Source organism: Rhinopithecus roxellana, chromosome 11, assembly GCF_007565055.1.
Source record: "Rhinopithecus roxellana isolate Shanxi Qingling chromosome 11, ASM756505v1, whole genome shotgun sequence".
NCBI classification, from domain to species: Eukaryota; Metazoa; Chordata; class Mammalia; order Primates; family Cercopithecidae; genus Rhinopithecus; species Rhinopithecus roxellana.
Genome location: NC_044559.1, coordinates 22,742,790 through 22,765,171, shown reverse-complemented (window position 1 = coordinate 22,765,171; position 22,382 = coordinate 22,742,790). Strand labels below are relative to the sequence as shown.

Sequence of the window (22,382 nt, the reverse complement as noted above, 5' to 3'; positions counted from 1 at the left end):
TAGACATCATGGCCAGTTTCCTGACCTGGTCTGCAGAGAACAAGGCCTTCTTTGAGGGCTAGGGGGTCCTTGCCTGTGGGTTTTTCTACCTGGCTGATCCATGGCAGAGCAGGGATGGGGTTCACCTTGTGGCATAGAAGTACCATGTGGATCTGTCTTTTATTTGTTTTTATACAGAAAGTCAAGGTCCTGCACGCCCCATTGCAGGTCATGCTGTGTGGGTACTTGTAAGTATCATGTTTTGATGGTTTGGGTTCTGTGTGGCTGGAGTACTTGAGATGTGTCGTCTTGTCTAGCCTGTGTTGGAGAACGTGTACTCCTTTACCTGACTTTAAAAGTGGTCAAGCTCAGAATACCTGTGGTCCATCTGGAAAGCTCTTGCCCCATCTTTTGTGAGGGCTTCAGGCTGGCTAGACTTTACGCACATGTCCATGTAGGAAGTCCAGTGCTGAGGTGCCCTCCCATCCTAGGGTCTCTCCTTTGACCTTAAGTCTGGAGCAGTTTTTTTTTTTTGTTTTTTGTGTTTTTTTTTGAGATGGAGTCTCACTCTGTCGCCCAGGCTGGAGTGCAATGGCGCAGTCTCAGCTCGCTGCAACCTCCACGTCCCAGGTTCAAGCAATTCTCCTGCCTCAGCCTCCTGAGTAGCTGGGATTACAGGCGCCCGCCACCATGCCTTGCTAATTTTTGTATTTCATCATGTTGGCCAGGCTGGTCTCAAACTCCTCACCTCAAGTGATCCACCTACCTCGGCCTCCCAAAGTGCTGGGATTATAGGCATAAGCCACTGTGCCTGGCTATCTGGAGCAATTTTACAGAAGAGATAAGAATGAGGAGACATAGCTTTGGCTGGGACTGTCATGTGTCCCAGACTCACACAGCAGGGAAATGCCACCAGTCATGTCAGTGTTCTTGGGTATCTGCCGTTAACTGGAGAAGTCCTAGCATTCACCATGCGTTTCAGGGCCATGGGACTAATGACAGCAACACTAACAGCTAACATTGACTATATATTTTCTCTGTGTCCCCACTGAACCCAATGCTTCACACCTATAATTTCACTTAATTTTCCCAACCTTAGAAATCTACGTATTATTATCATCTCCTTTTACAAATCAAGAAACTGAGACTTCGAGTAAGAAACTTGCGGCCGGGCGCAGTGGCTCAAGCCTGTAATCCCAGCACTTTGGGAGGCCGAGATGGGCGGATCACAAGGTCAGGAGATCGAGACCATCCTGGCTAACCTGGTGAAACCCCATCTCTACTAAAAAAATACAAAAAACTAGCCGGGCGAGGTGGCAGGCGCCTGTAGTCCCAGCTACTCGGGAGGCTGAGGCAGGAGAATGGCGTGAACCTGGGAGGCGGAGCTTGCAGTGAGCTGAGATCTGGCCACTGCACTCCAGCCTGGGTGGCAGAGCGAGACTCCGTCTCAAAAAAAAAAAAAAAAAAAAGAAACTTGCCCAAGGGTATATAGCTGGTAACTGCTGGAGCTGAGATTTGATCAACAGTCTAACATTATGCTATACCAACTTCTGCTAATCGAGTAGTTACCATGGGCTGGGTGCTTTACATACATATCTCATTGAATCCTCACAGTAGCCCTGCAAAGTAGGCACTGCAAAGTGGGCTGCAGTAGCCCCAAAAAGTAGGTTGTCCTTCCTCTGTGTCTCTGAGGTAACTTGCCCAAGATGGCACAGCTAGTAAGTGGTAAAACTGGGATACCAACCCAGGTCTGTCAGAGTCCTGCATCCTGTAAGACCTTGCCTCCCAAACCCTGGTCCATGCCAGCATCATTGGCATCCTCTGATAACTTGTTAAAAGTAAAGACTCTGCAGCCCTTCCCCAGACCCCCTCGGTTGGCACCTGCATTTTAATAAGCCCCTGAAGTTATATGCACAGTGAAGCTGGAGAAACTGCCTTTCACTGTGCTCTGACAGCCTAGGTGTTCAACCAATAAAGAAGCAGGTCTCAGAATCCACAGACTTACTCCCTCCCCTCCATAGTGCCCCTCCCCCACTCCATAGTGCCCCTCCCCCTTCTGGTCGCTCCTCCCACTACAAGTCAATCTTCCCCCTCCAAGTTGCTCCTCTCCCTCCTCATCGCTCCTCCCCTCCATGTCCTTCCTCCGTCTCCATGTTGCTTCACCCCATCCAGTCCAAGTCGTTCTTCCCACTCCAAGTAATTCCTTCTCTCCAAGTTGCTCCTCCCCCTCCAAGTCGCTCCTCACCCTCCAAGTCATTCCTCCCTCTCCAAGTCACTCCTCACTCTCCATGCTGTTCCTTCAAGTTGCTCCTCTCCCTCCATGTTGCTCCTCCCCCTCCATGTCCCTTCTCTCCCTTCATGCGGCTCCTCCCCTCCATGTCACTCTTCCCCCTCCATGTTGCTCCTCCCCCTCCAAGTTGCCCCTCTCCCTCCTTGTCGCTCCTCCCCCTCCATGCCAGCAGTGCCTGGGCTCCTTTGGCCCACCGCTCACAGTCCCTGTTTACTTCATTGTCTTCTTCCTCTGCCTGAACAATGCAGTAAAGGGTGGGAATGAGTGATGGGGGTTGGGAGGGTACTGGTTTCATCCCCCTGCCAGAATGAGTATCCTCGCACTACGGGAACAGGAGAAGGGTTGGAGGGAAAGAATATGGGGCCAGCTGGGAAGGCAGGCCAGGTGCCTGGGCATTGCTCCCTTCCCTTGGGGATAGGGTATGGGCGGGCCTGTGGGGAGATGTCCCCTGATGCTTTGATTTCTCCTTTCTTGCAGCCTCATCTTCATGGTGCCAGTGGCGTGTGGGCTCTTCCCACAGAAATGGTATCTGCTGTTCATTCCTTACTTGGTTTAACTGACCGTCCTGCCAGTGTGCTCCCTGATCTGCCTGCTGTTCAGAAGGAGACAGGGAAGGGGTAGGAAGGGCAGCACCTGTCTGAGGACAGGTGTCCATCAGCCTAAAGGCTGGGCCTCTTAACCCTGGTGAATTTTGGCAAACCAAAACAGATCTGCAAGGGGCGGGAGAAGCCAGGGGCAGGAATAAGGTTGCTCCCTCCCAGTGGAGCAAGGACTGCCTTGGAGAGAAGGTGGGGGAGCAACAAGAGACTTTCTCTCCCTGCCGGCTGGGTTATTAGGAAGCTCTCCTCCCGCTGGATCTGGTTTTTCACTTTTTTTTTTTTTTGAGATGGAGTTTCACTCTTGTTGTCCAGGCTGGAGTGCAGTGGCATGATCTTGGCTCACCACAGCCTCTGCCTCCCGGTTCAAGCGATTCTCCTGCCTCAGCCTCCGGAGTAGCTGGGATTACAGGTGCCTGCCACCATGCCTAGCTCATTTTTTTTTTTTTTTTTTTTTGAGATGGAGTCTTACTCTGTCGCCAAGCTGGAGTGCAGTGGTGTGATCTTGGCTCACTGCAACCTCCGACTCCCTGAACGATTCTCCTGCCTCAGCCTCATAAGTAGCTGGGATTACAGGCATGCGCCACCACGCCCAGCTAATTTTTGTATTTTTAGTAGAAACGGGATTTCACTATGTTGGCCAGGATGGTCTCAATCTCCTCACCTTGTGATCCGCCCGCCTCCGTCTCCCACAGTGCTGGCATTATGTGTGTGCACCACTGCACCTGGCCTCGTTTTGTATTTTTAGTAGAGACAGGGTTTCACCATGTTGGCCATGGTTGGTCTTGAAATCCTGACCTCAGGTGATCCGCCCGCCTCAGCCTCCGAAAGTGCTGGGATTACAGGCATGAGCCACCGTTCCCCGCTGGTCTTTAACACTGAATAAGGGGGCCAGTCGTGGTGGCTCACGCCTGTAATCCCAGCACTTTGGGAGGCCGAGGTGGGTGGATTTCGAGACCAGTGTGACCAACACGGAGACACCCCATTTCTACCAAAAATACCAAATTAGCCGGGCGTGGTGGTGCGTGCCTGTAATCCCAGCTTCTTGGGAGGCTGAGGCAGGAGAATTGCTTGAACCTGAGAAGTGGAGGTTGCGGTGAGCCAAGATCGCGCCACTGCACTCCAGCCTGGGCAACAAGGGTGAAACTCCGTCTCAATAAATAAATAAATAAAGGGACAGGCAGAGGACTGAAAACCAAAACCCCTCTATTTCCTTTGTGTGTCCAATAAGGAGGAAGCAGGGAGAATGGATGATGGAAAAGGGAAGGGATACATCAGACTGTGGGGCGGGGGGTGACTGGCCCCAGGAGACAAGCGTAGCTTGAATATATACCCAGACGATTCCAGTCTCTCCTTCCTGGTATTCTAGTTCAATACTAGTTCCATGGTCATCTGCTAGACATCTCTTGTGTCCCAAGCACTGTTTGTAATCTTGTGGAGAAGACGGAAGTTGAAACGAAGAACCATAGCCCAAGGAGGATGAAGTCAGGCCTGAGTAATGGTAAAGCAACATTGTGGTATACTGAGGCCAATAATAATCCTAGTTGGAAAAATCAGGAAGGCTTCTTGGAGGTGATATTTGAGTTGGGCTTCATCTGAGGGTAACTTAACTGCTTGTCCCCGGTGGCATGCTCATAATCCCCTTCTGCTCTCTTTTCAGTGAATTACCCGTTTCCTATCTGGAACCAGAGCTCCAAGACACCATCAAGGCCAAGTATGGAGAACTTGAGCCTTATGTCTACTTCAATAAGGGTCTCTAAATGCCCCACCTCAGCAAGGACCAGTCTATTCCCATATTCACCAGCTCCTTCTTAGCTACGTGCACACTTGTGTCCTCCTTCCTCTTTGCCAACAAGGCCCAAAAGCCAGGATAGATTGGGGGGTGTGACAATGAATGCCTCATGCTTACACCCCAGTACTGGTTGATTGGACCTCAGGGGAAAAAAGTGAAAAAGGGTAGCAAAGGCCAGTGTCTTCTAGCTGCTTCCTCCTTAACCCCTGTCCCCTGGAAACCAGAAGCTGAGGCCCTCTCAGGGAGGAGACACCAAGCAAATCATTTGGAAAAGTTAGGAAACCTTTAGGATTCTGGTTCCAGCCAGGATTGAGGAAAAGACCTTGGATCAAAAGGAAGCTTCTACATCTCTTTCTTCTTCACTTCCTCCTCCTCTCCCGAGCAATGGAACCTTTTAATCATGTAATTCTAGCCGAACTCAGGAAAAAGAAGGGGGAAAGGACTCTGTCCTCTTAGGGCTCATCTCCACCCTTCCCCATCCTCCTCCTCATTGGCCCCTGGTCAGACAGCTTTTTTTTTTTCCCCCAAGATGGAGTCTTGCTCTGTCGTCCAGGCTGGAGGGCAGTGGCGCGATCTCAGCTTACTGCAACCTCTGCCTCCTGGATTCAAGCGATTCTCCTGCCTCAACCTCTCAAGTAGCTGGGATTACAGGGCACCCACCACCACGCCCGGCTTATTTTTGTATTTTAGTAGAGATGGGGTTTCACCATGTTGGCCAGGCTGGTCTCGAACTCCTGACCTCAGGTGATCCGCCCATCTCGGCCTCCCAAAGTGCTGGGATTACAGGCATGAGCCACAGCACCCAGCCTGGACAGCTTTTTTGGGAATGCTGCTAACCTTGAAATAATCAGACACCTAGGAGTTATTAGTGCTAAAAAGGGGACCGTGCAAGGCAGCAGAGTTACATGATTCTTCAAATCATGTCTGAATCTATTCTTGGAATCTTCTGTATAATAAGGGAAGTTCTCTTTCCCCACTGCCACATATGTCTGTTTTAAAAGATAAGTCCACTAACTGAGTAGAAATGACATATGTAGGCATTAACTGTACACTTTAATGGGTATAATTTCCTGCCTGCTTCCCTTCCTCAGCCCAGTAGGTTAAACAGCAAAGACAGACTGGTGTGTACTGAATAGGAAAGGGAAGTTTTATTTGGAACCCTCTGAGAGGAAATCAACCAGGACCAAAGAGCCTTAAAGGACACAGAGCAAAGCACAGCCACTTCCCTTCCCCAGCTTGGCTGCCCTAGGTGATTTCTCAAGCTCCTTGGGGGACTGTTGTTTCTCATCTGGAATCAATGTGTGTATGAGTTTTGTCTGGTAGGATTGCTGTCTCCGTCCAAACGATATCACTGTGAATTGAATAAATTTGTTGAAAGAGCACATAGGCACACACACACACACTGTAAACTAAGTTAATAAAGCCTGAATGGAAAGCTGGATCTGGCCTTACTTTGGCCTTGGCATGTTAGAGGGTATCACAACTATTATATAAAGGGAACTTGTCTGATGCCTGGAGGCTGTTGTTTATTTCCCTTATTAAAGGGGAAATCCACCTGTCTCCACAGGAAGCTCCAGAGATCTCCCAGAATGGGAACTGTGTTGCCCTAGAGCAAGAGTTGGCAAGCCATGGCCCAAGGGGCCAAATCCACCTGCCATCTGTTTTTCTGCAACTGGGAGCTAAGCAGGTTTTTACATTTTTAAAGAGTTGTAAAAAGGAACAACAGGGGTGACAGAGACCCTTCCTACATGGCGTGCAAAGCCGAAAATATTTACTCTGTGATCCTTGACACAAAAAGTTTCCCCTGCCCTGGAGCAGTGGTTCTTAAGCACATGCCTCAGCCGGGCGCGGCGGCTCATGCCTATAATCCCCACACTTTGGGAGGCCGAGGCAGGCGGATCACCTGAGATCAGGAGTTCAAGACCAGCCTGACCAACATGGTGAAACCCCATCTGTACTAAAAATACAAAAAATTGGCCTGGCGTGGTGGTGCACACCTGTAATTCCAGCTACTTGGGGCTGAGACTGGAGAATCACTTGAACCCAGGAGGCGGAAGTCGCGGTGAGCCGAGATTGCGGCACTGCACTCCAATCTGGGCGACAGAGTGAGACTCCTTCCCAAGAAAAGAACACACGTATCAGAATCAGCTCGCAGACTTGTTAAAGCACAGATTGCAGGGTCCGTTGCAGATTCCTAATTCTGTCACTCTGGGTTGGAGCCTGAGAATGCGCATTTCTTGTCATTGCCGGGTGATGCTGAATCTGTTGGTCTTGGCACCGTACGTGGAGGAGCACTGCTCTAAGCGGAAAGGGCCTCCTCCCCGAGGCCAAGGAATTGACTGCAGCTTGAAACATACCATAAACTTAGTCCTTCTAAAGTATACAATTTAGTGGTTTTTAATGTAGTCACAAAGTTTTACAACCATCACCACTATGTAATTCCAGAATTATTTTGAGACAGGATCTCCCTCTGTTACCTGGGTTGGAGTGCAGTGGTGCAATCACTGCTCACTGTAGCCTCAACATCCTGGGCTCAGGTGATCCTCCTGCCTCAGCCTCTGGGGTAGCTGAGACTGCAGGCTAATCTGATATTTTTTGAAGGGGTCTCACTATGTTGCCCCAGGCTGGTCTTGAACTCATGGCCTCAAGTGATCCTCCCACCTCAGCCTTCCAAAGTGTTGGAATTGCACACATGAGCCACTGCATCTGGCCTCAGAACATTTTTCTTAGCCCCAAAAGAAACCCCATACCCATTAGCAGTCACTCCACATTCTCCCTACCTGCCAGCGCCTCACAATTCACTTCCTGTCTTTAGAGATTTGCATATTCTGAACATTTCATATAAGTGGAGTAATACAGTATGTGGCCCTCTGTGTCTGGCTTCTTAGGATAATGTTTTCAAGGTTCATCCAATAGCGTATGCAATTTGATTTTAGCTGGTGTCTGAACAGAAAAGTCTGTCTTTGAGCTAGCTTCCTTAGGACAGGAGACCTGACTTTATTTCCAAAAGCAAATAGGAAAAGAGAAACATTACCAGAGCCAGTCGAGCTTGGAAACAACTCCTGACTGATGTTCTTTCAGAACCTACAATGTTTCCCATTCCTTCTCAGCTCCTCAAGCCTCTTGGATTTCCTGTTCTCTTATAGACAACTGCTCTTTTGGAAATATCTAGAAGGTATGTGGTGGCTATAATGTTCAGAGACATTCTAAAAAGTGGTCACTCAAACTGCATCTCAGTCTCATTTTGTAACATCTTTCTTCTTTGGGTTGGCTGCTGTGGGATGTTGAACGAGAGGCAGTTAAGGTTACTAAAAGGCCTTAGTGTGGGAAGTGCTAATCCAGACTGTCCTATCCAATAGCTCAGCTTGAGCTTTCAGGTAAAAGGAGAAAGGGAAGTTGTGGCAAATTCCCGTGTTTGTCAAATTGAATTGGGATTTCTTATTTATTGAGAGAAAGAGGGTATCACTCTCTTGCCCAGGCTGGAGTGCAGTGGCATGATCATGACTCACTGCTGCCTCAGCCTCCTGAGTAGCTTCTTTTTCCTGAGTTTGGCTAGAATTGCATGGGTAAAAGGTTCCATTGCTCATGAGAGAAGGAGGAAATGAAGAAGAGGTATAGAAGCTTCCTTTTGATCCAAGATCTTTTCCTCAATCCTGGCTAGAACCAGAATCCTAAAGGTTTCCTGACTACAGGTGCATGCCAGCATGTCCAGCTAATTTTTAAGTTTTTTGTAGACAGAGGGCCTCACTATGTTTCCCGGGTTGGTCTTGAACCCCTGACCTCAAGCAATCCTCACGCCTTGGCCTCCCAAAGTATTGGGATTACAGGCGTGAGCCACTGCACCCCACCTGGGGTTTCTCAGTGATGATGAAACCTAGCCTTTATATGGAAGACTTACAACTTTTTGAGGCCAGGATTGAGAGACCTTGTGCCATGAAAATAATTTGGTCCTTGCCTAGTACTCAATTTTTACTTCTCTAAGAAGCTTGACTTGTGGGATGGATAAGTTTCTAAGAAATGAGAGATTGGCAAAAATACTTGTCACTTTTTGCAGTACTTGGCAAAGCAGGATCAAGATAGACCCAGAACTATGGACTTTCTTAAGCTGAGGCAAAACTGACTTAACTCTTACCTGTTTTCCATTTTTCCAACATTTAAGCCAAGAACAACTTCCTCTGGGCTCAGATGGGGGCTAGACTGGGCCAGGCTGTAAAACACTTTGACAGGTTTTTGAGAGGAAATTGACTGCTACAGTCAACTGTGTTATTTGCCATGAGTCTTCCTTTGTCCATTTATTTTACCAACATTTTTTTTTTTTTTTTGCTTTTTTTTGAGACAGAGTCTCACTCTGTCACCCAGGCTGGAGTGCAGTGGCACAATCTCGACTCACTGCAACCTTTGCCTCCCGGGTTCAAGCAATTCTTCTGCCTCCGCCTCCTGAGTAGCTGGGACTACAGGTGTGCACCACCACGCCTGGCTAATTTTTTGTATTTTTAGTAGAGATGGGGTTTCACCATGTTGGCCAGGCTTGAGCTCCTGACCTCGGGATCCGCCCGCCTCAGTCTCCCAAAATGCTGAGATTACAGGCATGAGCCACCACACCTGGCCTTTTTTTTTTTTTTTTTTTTTTTTTTTTTTTTTTTTTTTGAGACAGAGGCTCACTCTGTTGCCCAAGCTGGAGTACAGTGGGACAATCAAGGCTCACTGCAGCCTCAACCTCCCTAGCTCTGGTGGTCGTCCCACCCCAGCCTCCCAAGTAGCTGGGACTTCAAGTGCATACCACCATGCTTGGCTAATTCGGCTAATTTAATTTTTTTATTTTTGTAGAGAGAGGGTCTCGCCATGTTGCCCAGGCTGGTTTCAAACTCCTGAGCTCAAGGGATCCATCTGCCTCAGCCTCCCAAAGGGCTAGGATTATAAGCATGAGCCACCACGCCTGGCTATTTTACTAACATTGATCAAGCTCCTGGTTGAGCCTTGTACAGGATATTATAGGCTTTAAAAGAAGAAGAAAGACCTGATATGCTATACAGAAAGCTGCATACCAGGCAGGCAGATGTGTTACGAGAATCCAGAAGCAGCAGCAAGGAGTGGGGGCTAGGAGTTTGTAAGCAAGGAACTGTATCTGTAATATGTAAATGAAGTTATTGGGCATCTCTTCAGTGGTCAATGTGAGTGGAATGTGTAGGAAAATGTAGTGGCGAGAGGTGACATAAAGAGTAGACAGGGACGAAGTCACAGAGAGGACCGTGTTGGGGAGTTTGGACTCTTCTGTAGGTAGATGAAGTATTTAAAAGAGGAGGCCATGATATAATAATATTTGGTTTAATGTGGTACGGTTGTGGTATGTGGCAGACATTTGAGAGGGAAGAATTGGCAACTTGCAGGGCAGCAGGGAAGCCATTTGTATTTAGCTAGAAGAACATGGATTGAAGCAATGGATGGTGGATTTCAGAGCAATTTGTGAGGCAGAACCAGAATTTCGTCCGTCGAACTTGGGGTGACGAAGCACTATGCCTCAGATAAAGGTACTATCTTCTAGGGAATTCAAACGGACCTAAGTTGCTATTTGGGCAGTTGAGACCAAGAGAGGCATCCTGGTTATAGTGCTGTGCTGCAAGACAAAAGACATTAAAAGATTTTTACATTGCAATTGTTTTCCTTTTCAGGGGCGCCTGGTTACCTTTCAGGAATAATTTATTTTCCAACACCGTTAAGAACCACTATACCTCTTTTTCTTTTTTTTTTTTTTTGCTGTGGAAAACTGGAAAACTAGCACTTCCGCCACACTCAAGATGGCTACATCAGTAATAGCCTTTTCCATCCACATGGGTGGCCTCGCCCCCTTATGAAGCTACTTCCGCCACTCTCTGCGGGTTGGGACGCATTTTACACCTCCTCGCAGCTTTCAAGATGGCCCAGCTTCCTCCTACTTTTTATTGGCTGGATCGCTTCGTTTTCAAGAGAAGGCGGGACTTGTGTTTGATCGACAGCTACATTGATCAATGGACAAAGGGCAAAGGCCAATGAGGCGCTGGAAATGGAGAGTGTCCCGCGTGTCTGGGAGGGTGTTTTGTGCGGGGCGGAGTGGAGCCGAGCCGGAAGCGGGAGGGGAGAGTCAAACAGGAAAAGAAGGGAAGAAGGAAGAAGAGGGTAGAGGAGGAGAGGGAGGAGGAGGAGGAGGGAGGTGGCGGCGCCGTGGTGGAGGAGCAGGAGCAGGAGGGGGATGGAGAGGAGAAGGCTCCTGGGTGGCATGGCGCTCCTGCTCCTCCAGGCGCTGCCCAGCCCCCTGTCAGCCAGGGCTGAACCCCCGCAGGTAAGGGGGAGGGGGCGTCTGGGCCATGCTGGGTCCTGGAGGTCGTCGAGGCCTGGCTGGAGGGGTCTGAAGGAATGTTGTTGCCAAGAGTTGAGGGGTCCCAAGAGGGGCGTCTATGCCTGGCGTGGACAGGATCTAAAGGGGCGTCGGTGTTTAGCTGAGGGACACCTGTGACAGTTTTGGTGTCAAGGAGGTGGCAGAGGCATGATGCCAAGCGAGTGAGGGGCATTCGAGACGGCAGGTTGGTTAGGCGGGCTGGGGTGACTGTGGCTGGATAGCGGTGCCAAGCTGGGGATGTGGGCCTTGTTCGTGTCCCTCTGTGGAGCAGGTGTCCCAGGCAGCAATGCAGTATGTACGTTTGTCTGTGTAGGGGTACACAGGCTATTGAGTTGGCCTATGAAGGAGGGGATCCTGAGAGGATATTTCTTTCAGGATGGACTGCGGAAAGTTCCGAGGGCATCTTAGTCTCCTAAAAAAAAAAAAAAAAAAAAAAAAAAAAAAAAAAAAAATTATGTTCCTGGGACAGACTTGGCCCCATTTTTAAATCTGTAAGCCATGGCGCCCTTGGTTGGAGGCAGGACTCTCAGAAGGCAGGTGGGATGAAACAGAGTGGAACCCCTCAGGAAGAGGAGCACTCTTTGAGCTGTAACAAGCTCTTGCCGTTAGGCTGGCTGGCCTGGGAGAGCAAGGCACGGATACTGATCTGAGCCAGCTCAGGGCTTTTGACCAGAGGGTGGTTCTGATGCCAATATGGGCAGCAAATGGAGCACCCCAGCTTTTCTTGCTGGGTGGCTTGCTCTTTATCCAGGCAGAGAAGCTTGCTTGTGCTGATTCCAGCTCCAGCTGGCATTTCGAAACCCTAACTGGAGCGTTACTCCTGGTGCCAAGTTGGGTGGGGTGCAGTGGGGGCAATCACCCCTCCTTCCTTGCATTTGGCAAAGATTTATTATTCTTTTTTCTTCACTTTCTGTTCTTTTCCCCGTTTTTTTCAGAAAGGCATACACACATAGACACATAGCATAATGGCAAAGTCTATACAACTTAGCGCTTGAACTTCTGTTGTGAACAAGAGCAGAAACTGAGTGCCAGCAAAAATACTTATCTTTTCCCTAGGAGTTTTAGGACTGCCTTTTCACAAATACATCTTGTTTTGCCCATTATCCTCTATTTTAAAATACTGATTAAAAAATAAGTTGAAATTCACATGACAAAAACCATTTTAAAGTGAACAATTCAGTGGTATTTAGTACACTTACAATGTTGTGCAACTACCACCTCTATCTAGTTCCAAAACATTTTCATCACCCCAGTAGAAAACCTCGTCCCTACTAAGCAGTTACTCTGTGTCTCCCTCTTCCCCCAGCCCCTGGCAACCACCAGTCTGCTTTCAGTCTCTATGGATTTATCTATTCTGGATATTTTATATAAATGGGATCCTACAATATGTGGTCTTTATGCCTGGCTTCTTTCACTCAGCGTTATGTTTTCAAGGCCTATTCACATCGTAGCATGTACTAGTACTTCATTCCTGTTTATGACCAAGTAACTTTCCGTTATCTGTATACCACCATTTATTTATGCATTGAAGCATCTAATTTTTCCTTAGGATGTGTTTCTGTATACTAGAAATATCATATGAAAGAATGGAGCTCATTTTCTAGCCCAGCGTATTCCGTTTTCTAGGGTTGGGACGCTTCTGTTTTAGCCTTTGTTGGGGTTGTTTTTCCAGTGGAAATCGTAAACTGGCAGGAGAAATACATTTTCTTTGTTTACTAGAAAAGTTATAGTCCTCAGACAACAAAATATAGAATATAGTAAACATAGAATTTACCTTTCTTTTGCACATGTCTGTTTCTGTAAGTGTCTTGAAAAGGCTGTCCCCAATAACCAATAAATGATATCGGTAGAGGGTTGGTTTAGGAATATCAGAGCCTTTGGAGATGCGCTGGTCAAAGATAGGAACTAGATCCACTTTTTCAGCAAGGGGAATGATGGAAAGTGGAGGTTCCTGCCAGGTCATGGAGCCTGGGAGGTGTTGTGAAGATGTGGAAGGGGATTGTTAATATTTTATCCTAATTGCAGTTTGCAAACCACAGGCTGCTTTCTTGTATCTCTGGCACTTCTAATACTTAATTTTGGGGACAGGTGTCTTTTGTACTTTATTGCATTTGGATGAATGCTAGCACTGACCAATAGCTGTTACGTGGTTACAATTCCTGCAGAGGAGGGAAAGTTTTTGTAATGAGCGGTGGCCCTCTTCCTAACCAGCGCCCACATACCCTTACTCCTGACATTCCTGATACATTCCCATCCCTCACCTTATAAACCCCTGTCTCTTTCTGTCCGGGACTACTAGATATCTATAGTGAGATTTCTGTTTTGAATTTTAACCTTCGGAATGCAAGTTGCTATATAATTATTAACTCTGAATCCACCACAATTTAGTCAATGTATTTTTTGGTTTTTTTTTTTTTTTTTTTTTTTGTCTGGGGGGACAGGGTTGCTTGTACAAATCAGTAAGGAAAAAAATTCCCAAGGCCGTGTTGGCACAGGGCATACTTCAAGTACCCACTGTCCTTAATTCAACAGTGAAGTCCAGCTAACTTTGAATTCAGGAGGACTTACTTGTACTCATTCTGTATCAAATAATGATATCTGCACCGCACCTTATTGCATTTCTCCCACAAAATTGATCTACTTAAAATCTTTTTTTTTTTTTTACATACACGTTTACTCTCAGAAATAAATGATATTAGGCAACTTGCTTTCCCTGTTACCAGTTCTGCATTGAAACAGCCATTTCTTGTTATGCAGGCAGGCCCTGGAAAGTTCATCATCTAGTTCATTCTGTGGTTAGGAACTTAGACTTAATTCTCCTATAGGTTATGACATTACAGCTCACAGACGTGAATGCTTAAATCTATAAAGAATGAAAAAGGCCGGGCGCGGTGACTCACCCCTGTAATCCCAGCACTTTGGGAGGCCGAGGCAGGCAGATCACAAGGTCAGGAGATCAAGACCATCCTGGCCAACATGGTGAAACCCCGTCTCTACTAAAAATATAAAAATTAGCCAGGCATGGTAGTATGCGCCTGTAGTCCCAGCTACTCGGGAGGCCGAGGCAGAAGAATCGCTTGAATCTGGGAGGTGGAGGTTGTGGTGAGCCAAGATCGTGCTACTGCACTCTGGCCTGGTGACAGAGTGACACTCCATCTCAAAAAATAAAAAATAATGAGAAAACAATAGAGGCTCCAACAGTCTTGGCATTTGTTTCCTCCAGTTAAATTATGATTGAGATACATAGAGTTTCTTTTGGTTGTTTAGATTTAACCAGAATGTTTGTTTTTGTCATTGTTGTTTTTGTTTTGTTTTTGAGACAGGATCTCACTCTGTTGCCCGGGCTGGAGTGCAGTGGTGTGATGTGGTCTTGGATCACTGCAGCCTCGACCTCCCAGGCTCAAGTGAGACTCCCACCTCAGCCTCATGAGTAACTGGGACTACAGGTGCATGCCACCACACCCTGCTAATTTTTGTGTTTTTCTATAGAGATGGGGTTTCGCCGTGTTGCCCAGGCTGGTCGTGAACTCCTGGGCTCAAGCGATCTGCCCATTCAGCCTCCCAGAGTGTTGGGATTACAGGTGTGAGCCATTGTGCCCAACCTAAACAGAATATTTGACTATGCTATTTAAAATAATGTTTTGGGCCGGGCGCGGTGGCTCACGCCTGTAATCCCTGCACTTTGGGAGGCCGAGGCGGGCGGATCACGAGGTCAGGGGGTCGAGACCATCCTGGCTAACACGGTGAAACCCTGTCTCCACTAAAAATACAAAAAAATTAGCCGGGCGCAGTGGTGGGCGCCTGTAGTCCCAGCTATTGGGGAGGCTGAGACAGGAGAATGGCATGAACCCGGGAGGCGGAGCTTGCAGTGAGCTGAGATTGTGCCACGACATTCCAGCCTCGGGGACAGAGTGAGACTCTGCCTCAAAAAAATAAATAAATAAATAAATAAAATAAAATAAAATAAATAAAATAATGTTTTGGTAGAAATGTCTTTTTTCATAGGGTAACTCAGCCAGTGGTTTAGGGACACATCTCTAGAGATGCAGTCCTTACCTTTCCTTTCCTTTGCCAAGCTTAAAACTTCCAGCTGGATGGGGGCCCCAGTTCCTGCTATTTTTTCCCACCTAACCCTCAATGGTATACCCTTTGGTTCCCACCTCACCTTACTCACCTCCATTGCCCAGTTTTCAGTCTGGAGGCCCTATTTCATTCTTCTTTCTTTCTTCTTTCTTTTCTTTCTTTCCTTTCTTTTCTTTTCTTTTTCAGATGGAGTCCCGCTCTATCACCCAGGCTGGAGTACAGTGGTGCGATCTCTGCTCACTGCAAGCTCCGTCTCCCAGGTTTACGCCATTCTCTTGCCTCAGCCTCCCGAGTAGCTGAGACTACAGGTGCCTGCCACCACGCCTGGCTAATTTTTTTGTAATTTTAGTGGAGACAGGGTTTCACCATGTTAGCCAGGATGGTCTCGATCTCCTGACCTTGTGATCTGCCCGCCTTGGCCTTCCAAAGTGTAGGGATTACAGGCGTGAGCCACCGAGCCTGGCTCCATTCTCCTTTCTTTCAAATGGTATGTCAATGCCATCACCATCATTCCTTCTTGTACAATAGTAGGATGCGAGACTTCCAGATTCTAATCCCTTTTACCTCACCTTCTTAGTGCATTTGATATACCAAAGTGTAAAATCAGCACCTTGAGTTTCTGTAAACTCTTTCAGTGGAATTCAGTAGGCATGAAAGAATGGACATTTACTGAAATGTCTACTCTTTGCAGCAGGCTATTATTGCTAGGCTCTGGGAACCATCAAATGAGTATGGAATCCCTGTTCCCCAGTAGCTGGTAATTGTGTGGCAAGAACAGATAACACACACAGTGAATTGTAATCCAGAGGTTTTGCTGAAATGCAAGTACAAACAAAGGACTGTCAGAGCAACTGATTCTGCTAGGGCAAGAGGAAGATGGGGTGCTAGGAAGAACTTCATTAAGGAAAAAGCATTTGTTCAGGACTTTAAAGGTTGATAAGGATAAGTAGAATATCTATGAACTAGGAAAGGGAAAAATGGATTCCAGTGTGGAAGAATGAAAATGGAGAGTGTTTGGAGGTGGCATGTACTCTGTGGCAAAAGCTTTGTGTGTGTATGTGTGGAGGAGTGTGGAAGTGGGGGAGGCTTGAAAGGGAGGCTGTTGTCACATGGTCAGAAGGCCTTTCATCCATTCATCTAAGGCTGTACCATCCAGTAGAACTTTCTGTGATGCTGGAAATGATCTCTCTCTGTGCCATCCAATTCAGTAGCCACTTAGCCAGGTGGCTGCTGAGCATTTGAAATGTGGCTAGGATAACTGAATTTTGAAGCATATTTAATATTTATTTGTTTATTTACATATTTTTATTTTTTAGAGACAGGATCTTGCTCTGTTGCCCATAGAGTTTCTGTAGCTGGAATGTAGTGGTGTAGTCATAGCTCACTGCAGCTTTGAACTCCTGGGCTCAAGCAATCCTTCCACCTCAGCCTCCCAAGGAGCTAGGACTGTAGGTGCATGCCACCACACCTGGCCCTATATTTAATTTTTTTCTTCTCTCTTTTTATATATATATATATATAAAATAGAGATAGGAGTCTCACCATGTTGCCCAGGTTAGTCTAAAACTCCTTGGGCTCAAGTGATCCACATTGGCCTCTCAAAGTGTTTGGATTACAGGCGTGAGCCACCACACCTAGCCTAATTTTTTTTAGTTAAAATTTTTTTTAAAGAGAGGAAGTCTCACTATATTGCCCAGGCTGGTCTTGAACTACTTGGCTCAAGCGATTTTCCTTCCTCAGCCTCCCAAAGTGCTGGGATTGTAGGCGTGAGCCATATGCCTGGCCCTCCATATTTAATTTTTTTTCTTTTTTTTTTTTTTGAGATGGAGTTTTGTTCTTGTTGCCCAGGCTGGAGTGCAACGGTGCATTCTTGGCTCATTGCAAACTTCGGCTCCTGGGTTCAAGGGATTCTTGTGCCTCAGCCTCCCAAGTAGCTGGAATTACAGGCACTGCCAACACGCCTGGGTAATTTTTTTCATATTTTTTTGTAGATACAGGGTTTCACCATGTTGGCCAGGCTGGTCTCGAACTCCTGACCTCAGGCAATCCACCCGCCTTGGCATCCCAAAGTGCTGGGATTACAGGCATGAGCCACTGTGCCTGGCCACCCATATTTAATTTTTATATCAACTTTATTGAGATGTAATCAGGTCAGACGCAGTGGTTCACACCTGTAATCCCAGCACTTTGGGAGGCTGAGGCGGGTGGATCATTTGAGGTCAGGAGTTCGAGACCAGCATGGCCAACATGGTGAAACCCCATCTCTACTAAAAATACAAAAATTATTGTGCACCTGTCATCCCAGCTACTCACGAGGCTGAGGCAGGAGAATCGCTTGAGCCCCGTAGGTGGAGGTTGCAGCAAGCCTAGATCGCACCACTGCACTCCAGTCTGGGTGATAGAGTGAGAGACCCTCTCTCAAAAAAAGAAAAAAGAAACGAAACTTTATTGAGATAATTTACATGCCAAAAAATTCACACTTTTAAAGTATACATAAATTGGTGTTTCAGTATAGTCACAGAATTTGTGACTATCAGTGCTAATTTTAGCATATTTTCTTTATTTTTATTTTTATTTTTCTTTCGAGATGGAGTCTTGCTCTGTCGCCCAGGCTGGAGTGCAGTGGGGCGATCTCGGCTCACTGCAACCTCCGCCTCCAGGGTTCAAGCGATTCTCCTGCCTCAGCCTCCTGAGTAACTGGGACTACAGGCGCCCACCACCACGTCTGGCTAATTTTTTGTATTTTTAGTAGAGACAGGGTTTCACTGTGTTAGCCAGGATGGTCTCAATCTCCTGACCTTGTGACCCACCGGCCTCAGCCTCCCAAAGTGCTAGGATTACAGCTGGAAGCCACCACGCCCGGCCCAATTTTAACATATTTTCTTTACCCCAGAAAGAAACCCCATAGCCATTAGCAGTCACTTCCCTTTCCAGCCCCTTTTCTTCCATCCCTTAGTGACCCCTGATCTACTTGCCATTCCTATGGATTTGCCTATTCTGGACATTTCATATAAAGGGAAGGGAATTGCCCTATGTGGTCTTCTGTGGCTTATTTCACTTACCACAAGGTTTTCTTTTCTTTTTTTGAGACAGAGTCTCACTCTGTCTCCCAGGCTGGAGTGCAGTGGCGTGATCTTGGCTCACTGCAACCTCTGCCTCTCAGGTTCATGTGATTCTCCTGTCTCAGCCTCCTGAGTAGCTGGGACTACAGGCATGCACCATCATGCCCGGCTAATTTTTGTGTTTTTTAGTAGAGATGGGATTTTGCTATGTTGGCCAGGCTGTTCTCAAACTCCTGACCTCAGGTGATCTGCCCGACTTGGCCTCCCAAAGTGCTGGGATTACAGGTGTGTGCCACTGTGCCCAATTAAGGTTTTCTTTTTTTCTTTTTCTTTTTTTTTTCGTTGAGACAGGATCTCCCTCTGTTGCCCAGGCTGTAGTGCAGTGGTGCAATCTCGGCTTACTGCAATCTCTACCTCAAGCAAACCTCCTATCTTAGCCTTCCTAGTAGCTCGAACTACAGGTGCACACCCACACCCAGCTAATTTTTGTATTTTTTATAGAGATGGAGTTTATCATGCTGACCAGGCTGGTCTTGAACTCCTGGGCTCAAGCGATCTGCTCACCTTGGCCTCTTAAAGTGCTGGGATTACAAGTGTGAGCCACCACACCCGACCAATGTGATATTTACTTATAATAATTTAAACTAAATAGCTGTATGTAGATAATGACTACATATTGGGGGATACTGATCTAACAGCTTTCCAGAGTAGGGGTTTGGTACAGTCAAACATAGTGGTCATGTCATGGGCTCTGGGGTCAGACCACCTGAGTTCCAAACTTTATACTATCCTTGAGCAAGTTACATAACCTTTTTGTGCCTCAGCTTCCTCATCTATAAAATGGGAATTGTACTAGTGTGGGGTTGTCATGAGGTGAAAAGACATAATATATGTAAAGCTCTTGGAATATACTCAGTGATTATTAAGTATAATAATAATGATCACCATTATTGCTATTTGCATTCCTCAGAGTGTATTATGGTTTGTAACTTAGTGTCAACTCCCAGACTAACTTCAGGAACTGAGATCTGGAGATTTTGCAGGTGACTTTCTTGATTCTGTTCTATGTCTGAATTTAGGTTTGGGGAGAATTTTGTCCTTCCAGAGGACATTAGTCACTGTCACAGCTTGGGAGTGCCACTGGCATCTAGTGGGTGGAGGCCAGGGATGCAGCTTAGCATCCTGGAATGCTCGGGACAGCCCCCCACGGCAGAGACTTTTCCAGCCCAAAATGTCAGTGGTGCCGAGGTGGAGAAATCCTGGCTTAGTGGGACCTGCTGTGGCCTTACCAGGTCCTGTTCATTATCGCAGAGCTTGGGGTCAGCCTTCTTGCAAGAACAACATAGCATTATGAAGTGTAGGAAATTACCTTGGACAGCAGGTTTTCAGTGGGACGGTTTGAGGCTTTGATATGCCGAATCTCACTGCCTTTCAGGTTTGTTGATGTATGTGATCAGTCAGCTCTGTCGTGTCAGCCAACATCAAACATTTTGAAAAAAACACATTTTTTTGGTCTGTGATTCAGTAAGCAGGTGAGCCTCCCTTATTTACCCCATCTTGAACTTTCTTTCCTCTTGCTTTGATCTGCTGTGTGGTTTTATTTTAAGAACATGATTTGCTTTGGTCCCAGTGAAAACCTGCTGGTCAATTACTTTATTTGCTCAGTGTCCTCCACAGTCCTGCAACCAATCAGAACTGAGTCATGTTCTTAGAACTTTTTCCTTTCCCCATTCCAAGTCCTGGCTCTACTCTGATTTTCGGCCTCAGGAACGTTGGTTTGCTCTCACACACGTTTAGCCTGTGGAAATCATTAGGTGTTCTCAGGGTCTGCCACAAGGAGAAGCTAAGTGTCCTGGACCTCAGGATGGCTGTGTCTCAAGGAGAGTCCTCTTTTCAGGCCCCCAGGAGGCAGCTCATCTGTGGATGTTTGAGCCGGCAGGTCTTTGTGGATGCTGTGGGTATCTTGCATGGCTTTGGATTCAAAACTTCACCTGTCTTTTGAATGCCTGTTCACCCATACCCTTGAGAGGACCTCTTCCTTTCCTGCAGTCAGCTATTAGGGCTAACACTTGGGAGATCATCAGGTTCCAGGTGGTAGAATGGCTTGGGTTGGTTCCTTGCTCCTACTACCCCAGTCATGGACATCACTGGGGCCGCTGATCCCACTGTAACTGCACAGCCAGTAAGAGCAGCCACCGAGTGATGGCTTCTCCTGCCTCCACCTCCCAAGGAGCTAGGACTACAGGCACACGCTGCAGCAACAGAAGGTCTTGGTGGCCTGTCTCCTTGGTGGCATAGAATAGACAGGCTGAGGTCTCCCTTTTGAACCATCCTTTTCAGTTCCACTAGGTGGAGCAAAGTCTGGCCTGAAAACCGCATGCTATGTGGAAACCACAAACAAAGAAACACAAGTAAATCCAGAACATTGCAACCTGGGAGGTCAAGAAAGGGCAAACAAATCCCATCCTATTGAATTTTAAGGTGTGTTGATACAATTCTGAGCTTTCCTGATCTGGGGATTAAGTAGGTCATCCTCTCAGACTTGCAGATCGCCCGTCTTGCATGGTCTGGGTTTTGGGATATGCTTGCTTACTCAGTTACATTCCCATAGCTCTGGTTTATTTACTTTTGGTTTTCTCCTTTCCACACTTTCTTCTGTGGGAAATCAGAGGAGTTGTTTATCTTCTGCTCCTGGTGCTGTTGTTCTCACAGTGCCAAAGCTAAGTTTTCATTCAAGATCTCAGGTGTTTAAAATAATTTAACTTAAACATTTTTGGAAGAGGTAAAAATAAATGTAAGATGTTACAAGACTGTTTGTGGCTTGGAAGGGTGGGTCCTAGAGTGGAGAGTTACAAAAACATGTCTGTTTTGATTTTTAAATATCTAGCAAGACAAATGTTACACTGTAACACTTTTATTACACATCCTTTCAGATCAGAGGCATGCATTCATGGAGAAAATATTCATATTTTTCAGAATTCTACATGTTGCTTTTTGGTTTGCCATTTCCTAATTTATTTTCCTCATTTAAAATCCCACCTGGCAGTTTCATCAAACACAGAAACAACAAGCAAAAAAACCACAACTTAGTTTATTGATCAGATTTAAATATTTTTCTCTCTTAGTGATTCATTTGGGAGAAGAAATTACTATTTGGCTTTCTACACCAGGATGTTGGACTGTTGTAGCTCTTTGGAACTTGAATACATAATTGAATAGTGTGAGTTCATCCTGCTTACTCCTTTCTTTTTCCTTGGATAATTTGTCTTTAAGTTTTGTAAATCCATTTGCTACATTTGGGAGGGAGTGAGGAGCGTAAAACCCACCCCAGTGTGATCTGGCACAATGGCTGACTTTCCATTTTTCTTCCTTAGAGGTGATTGCTGCTTTTCTTTGAGCCTTAAGCCTTTTTTTTTTTTTTTTTGAGATGAAGTCTTGGTCTGTCATCCAAGCTGGAGTGCAGCGGTATGATCTCAGCTCACTGCAACCTCCGACTCCCAGGTTCGAGCGATTCTCCTGCCTCAGCCTCCCGAGTAGCTGAGACTACAGGCACGTGCCACCATGCCTGGCTAATTTTTGTAGTTTTAGTAGACATGGGGTTTCACTATGTTGGTCAGGCTGGTCTCGAACTCCTGATGTAACCTGCCTGCCGCGCCTCCCAAAGTGCTGGTGCTGGGGTTACAGGCATGAGACATCGCGCCAGGCCCCTTTTTAATTTTTTTTTAAATTTTTTTATTTTTAGTGATAGGGCCTTGCTATACTGCCCAGGCTGGAGTACAGTGGCACAATCATAGCTCACTGCAGCTTCGAACTCCTGGGCTCAAGTGATTCTCCTGTCTCTGCCTCCCAAGTAGCTAGGACTACAGGCACACACTACAGTGTCCAGCTAATTTTGTTTTATTTGTTTATTTTTTAATGTATTCATTGAGACAGAGTCTTGCTCTGTCACCCAGCTTTAGAATGCCTTTCACCTTTTTTTAAGAGACGAAATCTGTCTCTGTCACCCAGGCTAGAGTGCAGTGGCACAACCTTGGCTCGCTGCAACCTCCACCTCCTGGTTCAAGCCATTCTCCTGCCAGCCTCCCCAGTAGTTGGGATTACAGGCATGCACCACCATGCCCACCTAATTTTTGTATTTTTACTAGAGATGGGATTTCATCATGTTGGCCAGGCTGGTCTTGAACTCCTGACCTCATGATCCACCCTC

At 46.7% G+C, this 22,382-nt stretch overlaps 2 protein-coding genes across 8 annotated transcripts in view; both read left to right on the top strand.

Moving 5' to 3' along the window:
- Positions 1-10,702, top strand: part of SFXN2 (sideroflexin 2) — a 30,382-nt gene extending 19,680 nt beyond the window's left edge. For 3 of the 6 annotated variants that reach the window (XM_030940942.1, XM_030940940.1, XM_030940941.1), the window contains 5 exons: positions 178-227; positions 2,747-2,794; positions 4,526-4,579; positions 7,768-7,832; positions 10,327-10,702. In XM_030940942.1, coding sequence (XP_030796802.1) covers positions 178-227; positions 2,747-2,794; positions 4,526-4,579; positions 7,768-7,832; positions 10,327-10,433 — 324 coding nt within the window. In that variant the 3' untranslated portion in view covers positions 10,434-10,702. Of the gene's footprint in view, positions 1-177; positions 228-2,746; positions 2,795-4,525; positions 6,058-7,767; positions 7,833-10,326 lie in introns of those variants that run through there. The other 3 variants (XM_010356181.2, XM_030940944.1, XM_030940943.1) reach the window with 1 other exon arrangement.
- A 30-nt stretch (positions 10,703-10,732) lies between these two features.
- Positions 10,733-22,382, top strand: part of WBP1L (WW domain binding protein 1 like) — an 80,004-nt gene continuing 68,354 nt past the window's right edge. The window contains exon 1 of one of the 2 annotated variants that reach the window (XM_010356182.2): positions 10,733-10,973. In XM_010356182.2, coding sequence (XP_010354484.1) covers positions 10,884-10,973 — 90 coding nt within the window. In that variant the 5' untranslated portion in view covers positions 10,733-10,883. The remainder of the gene's footprint in view (positions 10,974-22,382) is intronic. The other variant, XM_030940945.1, reaches the window with a different exon arrangement.